We start from the raw sequence: 11,198 nt of genomic DNA, 5'->3' as shown, positions 1-11,198 counted from the left end.
AATTAGCTCGGAACGTGAAAATGATAAGGGAAGAGAACGTTCTAAGTTTTACTTGATTATTTACAAAAAGATCCCGTAGCATCCGTTATTTTGTTATTCTACAATTGTACCGCACGCCATCGTTAAAAAAAAGAAAAAAAAAAAAAGAAAAAAAAAACACGGAAAACAAGGGATGCCTGAGCGTGAAAATCGAGAACGAAATTTGAATGGCGCGTGGTTTTAAATAAATAATAATTTATTTAGATACGCATCTAGATTAGGATGAGGGTAATTTTAAATTAAATCTAATCGAGTACACACGTGCATTTGGTATGTTTTTTCCACGAAGTTACTAAGTCTGATGGTAAGAAACGAATGTCATCACAGGATACGTAATAATAATAATAATAATAATAATAATAATAATAATAATAATAATAATAAAAAATATCGATCTATAAATATGTTTGTGAATATTCTACGTATTGCATCCCCCCTTGAATTTTTTCTTCCATCTTTTCTTCCATCCAGAAAAAGATCGTTGCTTTCTTCATTTAAGGAAAAAGTTTTTTCGAATATACGGTGTTCTCCAATTTTTTTTTCTTTTTCTTCAAATTAAACAAGGTTTGTTCAACTCCTCCATCCATTCCATTCACGATTCGACAACGATCCTTCTCCAACTCTCCATTTTTTTGGCATATTTCGATTCAAATATTTACACTTTGTGAAATGTGAACATGGTGCATGAAGATTCCACGTACGAAGTAAAAAGTGACGAAAAAGTGAAAGTAGAACAAAAAAAAGAAACATTCATCCCTTCGAAAAGAACAGAGAAGCATGCTCCAAAATCAAATCACATCCCTCGACGAAACTTTCCCCAAAGAAAAAAATCTTCTCATGCCTGACAAAATTTCCTTTAACGAAACGAAAAGAATCTTCAAACGATCTTCCTGTTCTCCATTTAACTCTTCCTCGACAGTTCCTGGAAGAACGCCTCGATAGGTAAAGTGGGCTCGTCAGTGGGGATCTTGAAGTGGGATGCGGCTATTCTGCTCTCAGGGGACACAGCCTTGAACATTCCAGGCTTGTCGTAAAGGGCGGAAGCGGAACTGGTCAGATCCGCGACGCTTTGCGACGCTTTCGCGAATAACTCCTCCTCCTCCTCCGAGCGTATCTCGAATTTCGTCGTGCTCTCCACCACCCCCTTCCCGATCTCGGTCGTTTCCTCGATCCTCGCCGTCGAGTATTGCTCCGTCATCGCCCCCCAACTTTCCCTCAATTGGCTCTCGTCCACGGTTTTCTCGGTGACGACGGCAACCGGTTCTTCCACGACCTCCTTTCCCCCCCCGTTCTCCTTCATCCCATCCCGAGAATGGTAACCTATCATCCCGCTCTCCACTTCCGCTTCCTCCTTCTTCCCAACTTCTTCATCATTCGATCTCGTCGTCGCAACGCTCGTCGTCGCCGCCCCCTCCTTCTCCCCAACCTCGTTCCCCGCTCCCATGCTGGTCACCGCCGAGTAGAAACTCGTCTCCTCCGCCGCCATTTCCGTCCCCTCGCCGTCCCTGGCTTCCTGATACGGGGCGGTCGAGCTCTGGTGGGGCGTCGGTCTGCCCTTCATCACCGGCGGTCGCCGTCGTACCGACGACGAGAACACGTTCTCGGGACGAGCCGTGCCCGGTTTCGATTGTACGCCCGTCTCCGCGTCGTAATGATTCCGACTCGGCGCTGCGCTCGAATTCACCCTGCTCCTGTACACGTTGCCGTTTATAGGCCTCCTCTTCGGCACGAAACGGTTCGACCTCTCAGTGGTGCTGGAGGACGCCCCCTCCTCCGTCGCGTACTCCTCCTTGGAAGGGGGATTGGGCGAGGAGGACGTCCTGTAATTCACCCTCGAGACGTACTTGTACCTTCCCGTCGTCTCCCTTCCGCCCTCCCCTCCGCTCTGCTGTTGCTGGCTCTGTTGACTCTTGAGAGCAGAGCCGCCGCCGCCCCTCTGCTTGGGCAACTCGGTGGTGCTCGAGATCTGAGCTAATCTGCTCTTGTAATCCATCCGGCTCTTGTAATCCTTGATGCTGAACCGCGGCCTGGTCGCGTTCCCGTACCTGATCGGCCTGATCTTGTGGGATCTGGCGGTCGAGGTGCTCGGTGGCTGGGTGCTGGGAGGAGGCGAGGTGGGAGGAGGCTGCGTGGTCGTGGCGACCACGTTGCTTTGCCCCGTGGACGACGCACCCGTGCCCCGATCCAAGTGATTCCCCTCCGTTCTCACGAACAGATCCTCGAGAGGAATGTTCGTGGCCACGGACTCGGGCGACGGGTTGTAAGTCACCAAGTTGTTGGGATTCTCGTGCGGATCCTTCGCCCTGATACCTTGAGAATCTGTCTGATACTCGAACGGGTTGCTCGGTGTCACGCTATCCCCCCCTCGTTGCCTCTCCTCCACCGTTGCCACCCTCTGCGACTCCGTGTAATCGAACTGCTGATTAGGAGTTGGCTGCCCACTAGCCACGAGTTGACTGTACTCGTTCGAAGTCGTGTACGACTCGGTCTGACTCTTGTACGTACTCAGAGGAGCGTGAACGATCTCAGTCACGATCTCGGCCTCGAACGGCTCCCCAGGGTTCACCCTGTTCCTGTGCCCGGGTCGTTTCCTGATGTTGGTCTTCTTCTCGGTCACCTCCTCGAGACTGGGCTGCGTGGCAACCGGCTTGATCCGCCTCTTCTTCGCCGCGTCCGCCTGGCGCGTTGCCTCCTCCTCCTCCTCCTGCCTCTCGAATTTCAGGAAGTCCTCCGGCGCGGACGGCTCCGTGGTGGGCTCGGACGGGGCGGTGGTCGTCGTCGGCCTTCTTCGTCGCAGCGGGGCGCCCGGCCTTCGAGTTCTCGGCCTCGGCTGCGCGGCCAGAGTCACGGTTTCCGGCGTCGGCCGCAATCCCACTTCCTCCCCGCGAGGCGTGACGGGGACCGAGGTCTCTGGAACTTGGAGCGGGGCTTCCGTAGGCGGTGTTGGCTCGTACACGGCGGTGGTGCTCGGTTTCCGCCGTCTATATTGATCGCGCGACGGCTTGTGCGGCCTTTGGGGCCGTAAATCAGCAGCCTGCTGTTCCCGGTAATTCGCTTGGTCCGCCTGATTCTTCTTCGAGATATCGTGGAGGTGGTCCGTAGGACGCTGTTGGAAAACGGGCAGAGGCTCGGGTTGGGTTACCTGTAATGGAATTTTGAAAGTTCGATGAAAAATTTGGACGACGAGTGTACCTTCGAAGAAAGCTGAATATAACGTCATGTTTGTTATAATGTCGATGTAAATTCTTGATTTTTAATGGAGAATTGATCGAGAATTTACACAAACGATTAAATTCATCTATTAAGATTCTAACTTTTAATAAATTTCTCTTTGGTACGCGAGAAAAGTTGGACTCCCATTACGAAGCTAAATCAATCTCAAACTTCTCTTCCCTCCCAGAAACAGCAAGATATCCCTCTTCTATTCCATATTTCCGGAAGTCTCTTCCTCCCAACGATACCATCCCGTACAATTCGTGAGCAAAGCCAAAAAGTAAAACGAAAATTAATCATCGGAATATCCGGAAGTTGAGGTTTGGCCAGATATTTCACAAAGTCCATCCCTCGCTCATCTTCCGAAACAAGAAAAAAACTACCTGAGACTGTTGAACCTTTGGCTGCTCGCCAACGCTGCTCTCCTCGGTAATCGCCGCCGCCTCGTCTGTGCTAACGTTCGTGATCTCATATCCGGCCAACTGGATCGTACGAGGGGGTTGTTTCCCCTCCCCCTCCTCCTCCGTGACTTTGGCCAATTTCTCCGTCTGGTTCCTCGCGGATTCCACGGCCAGCCTGGCCTCCTCCTCCTCCTCCTTCTCCTCCTGCTTCTGCCTCTCCAAAAGTTGCCTCAACTCCTGCTGCCTCCTCTTCAACTCCTCCTGCTGCTGCTTCTCGATCTCCAATTGCTGTTGCCTCTCCTGCTCGGCCAATCTCTGCCTGTCCCTGTGCAGCAACTGTTGCTGGATCAGATATTGTTGCTCGTTGAAGTGTTTCAACGATATACTTTCCGGCGTCTCGTATTCCGGGTCACCGTTCACAGGTCGAACAGGCACGTCTATAGGCAGCACGGGGGTTTGGAATTGGGGTTGTTGAGTTTGGGGGCCTACGAACACCACCTTAGGCGCTTGGGGGATCTGGTTCGACGCCACGTTCACCTCGCCCTGGTTGAACTTGACTGACGGCGGATTGACGCGGGGCAGCACCTCGTTTATGTCTGACGGATACTTGCTCTTCGGGATCGGCCAGGCGGAGGGCGGGGGCGTCAGGTCCTGCGACTCTGACACGTAGTACGTGTTGGCGATCCCAGCCGTGGGCAGAACTTCCTGCGAGACGCCCGTCTCCACTCCCTGCTTGCCGACGGAGATCTGGACCGGCCTCTTCGAGTCTATCGCGTCCCCCGATGCTTGCTGCCGATACTTGTTCGATTCCTGTACGGTGCGGGGTGTGGTGGGGGCCGTGGTGGACGAGGAGAACACGTCAGGAGGCAGTAGAGTCTCGTAGGGGAGCGAGGGCCTGAAGTTGAACGGGTTGTAGACGGAAGGTGGGGTGATGTAACTGATCTCGTGGCTCTCGTGCACGAGGAACGCGGGATCCCTTTCGTACGACGTCTTGTAACCTGGATGATTCACCTGGCCGAAGAAGTTACCGGTTGGATTGATGCTGGCGTGCTCGTTGTGAAACTTGTCGAAATTCTGTCTGTGATCGGTCAACCGTTTGTCCTTCCCGAAGTCATTGGCCGGCCCCGTGCCGGGTGGTTGGAAGTACGGTTTCGGATTGGCGGACACTTTCAAGGATTCGAAAGGCTTGACGTGGTATCTGGGCGGTTGGAGCAATTGCGGGACGTAAGGAGCGTCGTAGTGCCTGTTCTTCGTGGTGCTCGGCGAGGAGGGGGAGTTGGTGGTGGAGGTGTAGCCTTTGATAAAATACGTGGCCGCCTTTATCGGATCCGGGGCCTGATGGAACTGCGGCTGACGCAAGAATGCCGAGCTGTCTCGTAAAATCGGCTTTCTGTGCTGGTCCAGGTCGAAACGGTACGCGTCCTTCGGCGGTGGGATCAGGAACGTGTAGTCCCTCGTCTCGGATGCCGCGTGTTTATTATTCGCGCTCTTGTGGCCGGGCTGCGCCTCGCCACGAGCCTTGGCCGCCGCGTGGCCGAGAACCGTGAAGCTGCCCAATATACTGGGCGGGTTGTAGTCCTGGTGAGAGGTCGGTTTACCCTTTCGTTGCGGTTTCAACTTCTCCGAGGCGGCCATGTGCTCTTGAAGCTTGCCCAGCACCGGGTGCAACGGGCCATTATTCCGCTCGAGGCTGCTAGATGGCGACACGTTCGTGCCTAGAGCGTCCTCGTAGGCGTTGGTCAGAGGGCGCCACCCGTTTGCGATCATCGACGGCCGCGTTGGTGGCTGCAAACGCGATATTGTTAGAGTCGGGAGAGTTTAGAGGGCGATCAGTGGCTTTCAGATTCGGATTAAGAGAAAAAATATTCGTTCGTTATAAATTTTGATTTTTATTCGGATGTTTGTTATATTTTATACGTGGAACTACGTGGAGTAGATTTTTTGTCGAAATTTTTATGAAATTACTCTCCAAAGAGAGAGAAAAATTTCAGGATTTTTTTCAATTTTGAAGATATTTTTCACGGAGGTTTAAAAATTAAACATTTTGTAATTTAATTTTTTCTCTTTATCAATCTCTGATTTATGGGATTGATTTCTTGATTAAAGTTTGGTAAAAGAAAGAGAGATTTTTGAATTACGTAACTATTGATCGGCTTCTGGATTTTCCATATAGTACTTGGTGAATGAAACATAGTGAGATCGTGGGATATCGTATGTGGTGGTAAAATATAATGGAGTTTAGGGATATTGCCTGGCTCAAAGCTGTGAAGAAGTAATCTGTATTATATGTGGTTTCTTTAGCTACTCTATTCTTGAATACCTTCTGTTTGGCCAGAGGAATTTTTCTTATCGCAATGCATTTTTGGATATTACGTATTGTGATGAATCGTGTATCAAGATGAGAATATAGGAAGGATTTCTTTTCAATCCGTTCGTAAAAGTGGATAAAATGCTGGTATATGTATGTATATTCTGATGTAATATCTATAAATTCTAACAAAGTTTATAATTTATGATTTATTTTTAAGAGTTTGATTTTGATTACTTAAAAGTATCATTTAATTTTTATCAAATTAAACGACCAATCAATTTTACGATTTCATTTATATGTTTAATTTAATTTAAAAATAATTCTTGATTATTTGTAAAAAATATCGTGGAATTTCAAGGAGATAGAGAAATGAATTTTGAATCGAAATAAACATATTTTAAAAAGTACAACTATTTTTCTTTTTTTTTTTTTTTGATTTTATAGAATATACATATAAATAAACTATCTAGATATATATGAATGGATTTATAACGATGACTTATCGTTTCAAAAAGCATTGTATAAAGTTGCAACTGGTATAATTTTGACAAATGGAAGAATTAAAATTTTAAAATGCAATTTATCGTGTAAAAGTTGAAATTTTTTAACCAGAAAGCTTTGAATGTAGCGACTTGATTCAAAACGCTGCGCGGAGAGTCGAGTATCGATTAAAGAAATTGGATAAATATTAGCTAAAAATTTACGTCATCCGCAACAACCCGCAGAAAGACGTTTAAAGTACATGAATCGGCCGTTATGGATCGTGTACATTAGCTTAAAATAGTTTCAAAGGTTTTACAAGTTTCAATAAGTGACATTGTTTATCTTTCTAAATTCTTTCTAAATATAAGAGCTGCACTCGAAAGATTGATGCTTCCATTAACATTTCTTTCTTCTTCTTCTTTTTTTTTCCATTGACAATTGTAAACGTAAAACCATTTTATGAAAAAATTATTAATTACTATAAATAACTTTTCATAATAAATGAACGATAATTATTTCCAAAAATAAAATCATCGATAGAAAAATTATTACCTTTTTTTCTAATTTTATCAAATATTATTTATTTAATCAAAGTGAATTATTTTATAGAATAAAAATGTCCGATACAATACCAGGTATAATAATTCTTAACTTAACTTAATTATACAAAATTATACCACCAACTTATTAAGATAATTTAATTGTGATTAATTTCCTCGACAGTGCGTCCAATTAATTCGGCTTTATGTAAAAAAAAAAAAAAAAAAAATGAAATAATTTTCCATCAAACTCGACGCGAACAAAAGAAGTTTCATAGCAAACATGTCAAAATGTTCACTTCCTCTTCACACTTTCCCCGTTTTAACATAATTTAACCACACCTGCGTTTGGCAAACAAACCGAGGCGAACCACCACAACTTTTACCACCTCTGGCAAGAACAATTAATTGCCTTTGTTACGTTATCGTTATTCATTCTCAACTTACCGGTTTGTTATCGGAACGGTCTATCGACACGGTGATTGCACCGATGCAGGTGAAGAGGCCCATCGCGAGGACACCTGTGGTATTTTGCGTAACAAGCGTGAAAAGAGAATATTAATCATCCCTTGGAAAAAAAAAAAAAGAATTTAACGAAACATTACAATTTTGCGAGAATTTTTAAAAGATGAACTTTATTTATTTATCTTTTTTTTTTCAAAAGGTTCGGTGAAAAAGTGCGCGATATCTGCAAATTTCTGAAATTTGATTTATATTAATTTTAAACTCGTAAAATTTTTTTCTCTTTTATAAAATTATAATGCTTCAACACATACCTCTTTACCTACTGTGATATTTCAACTTTTTTAATCTTGCAATTTCAATTTGGAATATTAACAGAATAAAAAAGAAATTGTTTTAATAATGGATATTAAATAATTTATAAATCTAAAATAAAACAAGTTATTAATACGTCTACCAATAATTTACTAATGATGCAATCTTGATTCCATTCCAAAATTTTCTTTATCCTACTTTCTTTCTTATTCGAATAGAAAAAAAAAGGAAAACAAGTTTTTCGATCGAATAAAACTAACAAAAAAAAAAAAAAAAGGTGAGTAGTGATCGATAGACTTACAATCGAACATTAATGCGGACCGCATCGTGACAGACCATGGGACCATTTACGCGATCGTTCTGCAACAAAAACATTGGTCGATCGTTAGACAAACTCAGCATCGTGGCGAAGCGAAATTGGCCGATTACGAAAGTGTCTGGGGGAGAGGGAGAGGGCGAAGGGGATCAGCCAGCCGATCGTCGATAGTAATAGGAGATGCATGAAAGGTGCAGCTCGATAAAGGAAGGAGAAAGGAAGTATAGAAAGCGTCCGGTTTTATGCGCAGTTTCCGCCCGCTATTTTGTCATTTCTCGTTGAAATCAAGGCAACAGTGAAACTCGGCCGGAGAAGACGGAAGAATTTCTCTGACTCGACTTTTACGACGCCGTTGCCTGCTCTGCCCCTCATTTTCTGAAATTTCCCACTTAATGCCCGGCCACACGAGCTTTCGTTTTCCTCGCGTGTGAACCGGAAGCGGGATGGTTTTCCAAACGATCCTCCACTTTCGTCGAGTGATTGTTGTTGAAACTTTTTCAACAACTGGATATATATTGCCAGATTTTTAGTTAGAAATGAATTTTATTTATATCGTTTTGGTTATTTCTATTTATAAATTTGAGGAAGGTTGGTGCAGTAGATTTTTCATCAGTGGAATTTTTATATTGGGTTTTTTGAAATATTTTCAAATTTAAGCGATATCGAATTGTTGTTGAGATTATCCACAAATTTTCTAGAAATTAATCATTTCTTTTCTTGGATATTTTTATATTTTTTGATTAAACAAGAAACGAATCTACCTCAGATGATAAAAAAATAAGCAAATTATTGGAATTTTGTAAAAATGAATTGAAAAGAAAACACTTTCCTTGTTAAGAATATTTCTTTAAGTCTTTTTTTCTTTTATTCTTATTATTCTCATTAAAAAAAAAACTTTTAAATAATGAAATTTACAGTAAAATTTCTATCATAAAGTTACAGAATAGAATTAGATTGTAGAACATTAAAATCTTCGTAATTGACATAATTGACAAAGTCAGTAAATATAATTTGACCAATTTCTTGATGACCAAACGCGATTGATTCATCGATTTGTTAATAAGATTGTTTAAGAAACATTAATTAAATTTTTACCACGACTATGATCGCGCGTATAATTTCACTTAGACGTTCAAGGGCGTGAAAATACGAGGAATAAATTAATCGTTTGAAAAAGTTCGACTTTCTCTTATTAATTTTCTAGGCTTGAACTCTGACGTAAATAATAGTACACTTTTCACACGAGGGGCGAGTGAAAAATAGAGAACTGGCTTCGAGTCAACGTAATACAGAGAGTGTTTTGTACGTATTCTGATCGAAATTTATTTGTGATTTCGTAAATACAATGACGATTGATGAAACGATATATTACATAATCGAGATTATAATATTATGTCACATGTATTTTTAAAAAGATGATAGTATAATAAGTTGATTATAGTTAAAGTTCTGTATCTTAACTTTATTTAAACATTTACAATTATTCGAAAATTATTGCAACAAATATAATTGTAAAATGATAATAAAAGAAGAAGATTAATAAATGTAAAAAATTAATGTAGAAAAACAAACGAATTTTTAAGATTTTAAAGTAGCAATATAAATTTTTTTCCAAAAAGAAAATACGGGGAAAGAATTTTCTTCTTTCTCTTCAACGTAATGGAGCATTAGCTAAATTGATTTTACTATAATTACAAAATTTATTAAATTTCACATTTCCAGCTGATGATAAGTGAGGTAATTTGAAGTAGTAGTTTTAAACTATTACATAGTTTTATCTTGTAATGGGAAAGTTATAAAGTTAAAAAATTTCTATTTGTTTAATGCATCGAAAGTAGTAATTATCTTTCATCCTTTTCATGAAATATTTGCAATATTTATCCATTCTTTGTACTACTTTCTTCACAAATTATTCTACGTTTCTTTGAGATGTCTAATCTAATAGTTTTATTAGATTATCTATTAATATATGATTTCTTGTCCTTTCCAAGAAGCTATTCCGAATATTAAATCATAATATGAGATTTTATTTTTTATATATTTTATTTTTGTAAATATCGCGACAAACGATAATTAATAAGATTAATAAAATACTAATTGAAACTTTGTTCTAATAAATAAAGTCTAGAAATAATAAAAACAATTTCTTCACTTTCTAATTCAATACAAATTTTTTAAATAAATTCCCTAGAAAATCAGAAAAAAAGAACAGCATTATCTCCTATCCAAGTATCTGCTTAATCTCTACATTTAGAATAACCAATTAAATATCTATTATTAAAAAGAATTTCTCCAAATTATTCTATAAATTAAGAAAAAAAAAAAAGAAAAAGAAAAAAACCAGCACTACTTACATTCCACATCAAGTGTCAAATATCTATCATTATCAAAATATCGAAAAGAATTTTTTCACTTTGGTTCAACACCAACAAATTTTGAAGAAATAAATTAAAAAAAAAAATCCCTGCACATCGAGAAGAAAAATAACATTGCCTACGTATCCACATCAGATGATATTTAATCCATTTTATTCCAAAGTTACGTTCATGCTCGAGTTCTCGACAAACACCAATTACTCTCCCATTGCGCAATTACGTTTCCTCTTTTATCCCTCGTGTTTTCCTTTTTTCTTTCGTCTAAAATAACAACCGAACAACCGAATCGAATTGTTCGAAACCCGTCCACGTACGAAGCATATCCGCGCATGCGTGGATTCCCTCTGGGCGAGCAGGTGCTGCCACCTGCGCGCAGAAAATTACCTAGCTACCAAAATCAATAGAGCAGGTGCATTTAAATTTCACGCAGATTCCCCGGTTGAATTAATTACCGGCATTAGCCTGTCCCACGGGGCTCGATGCAAGCTCTACGGCCAACTTTCCTTCGAACCATTTCCGCTTCGTAAATGCGCGCGCTATTCGAATTTAACCCGCGTGCTAGGCAATCCAATCGTAACACGTTCCTGGATGTGGTCCATTGGATCGAAAGAGGAATATCAGAGGGAGAAAAACGATTGCGCGTGGTTACACGTTCCGTGAATATCTAATTTAGAGCAAAGCTTTCTCTATCCGGATGTTTCGGGTAATTGGGTTTGCGTGTAGTTTTTATTTTTGCTTCGTTTC

The 11,198-nt window shown here is 41.5% G+C and overlaps 1 protein-coding gene across 1 annotated transcript in view; it reads right to left on the bottom strand.

Annotated features, from left to right (window-relative positions):
* Nucleotides 1–59: 59 nt before the first annotated feature.
* Nucleotides 60–11,198, bottom strand: part of LOC102656198 (serine/arginine repetitive matrix protein 1-like) — a 34,059-nt gene continuing 22,920 nt past the window's right edge. Inside the window, exons 2-5 of the mRNA XM_016913963.2 lie at nt 8,065–8,123; nt 7,434–7,507; nt 3,636–5,438; nt 60–3,181 (exon numbers count right to left, since the gene is read on the bottom strand). Of these exons, the coding sequence (XP_016769452.2) occupies nt 941–3,181; nt 3,636–5,438; nt 7,434–7,507; nt 8,065–8,110 (4,164 nt within the window). The 5' untranslated portion in view covers nt 8,111–8,123 and the 3' untranslated portion in view covers nt 60–940. The remainder of the gene's footprint in view (nt 3,182–3,635; nt 5,439–7,433; nt 7,508–8,064; nt 8,124–11,198) is intronic.

This window comes from Apis mellifera, linkage group LG9, assembly GCF_003254395.2.
Source record: "Apis mellifera strain DH4 linkage group LG9, Amel_HAv3.1, whole genome shotgun sequence".
NCBI classification, from domain to species: Eukaryota; Metazoa; Arthropoda; class Insecta; order Hymenoptera; family Apidae; genus Apis; species Apis mellifera.
This window is presented reverse-complemented; position numbering and strand designations above follow the sequence as displayed.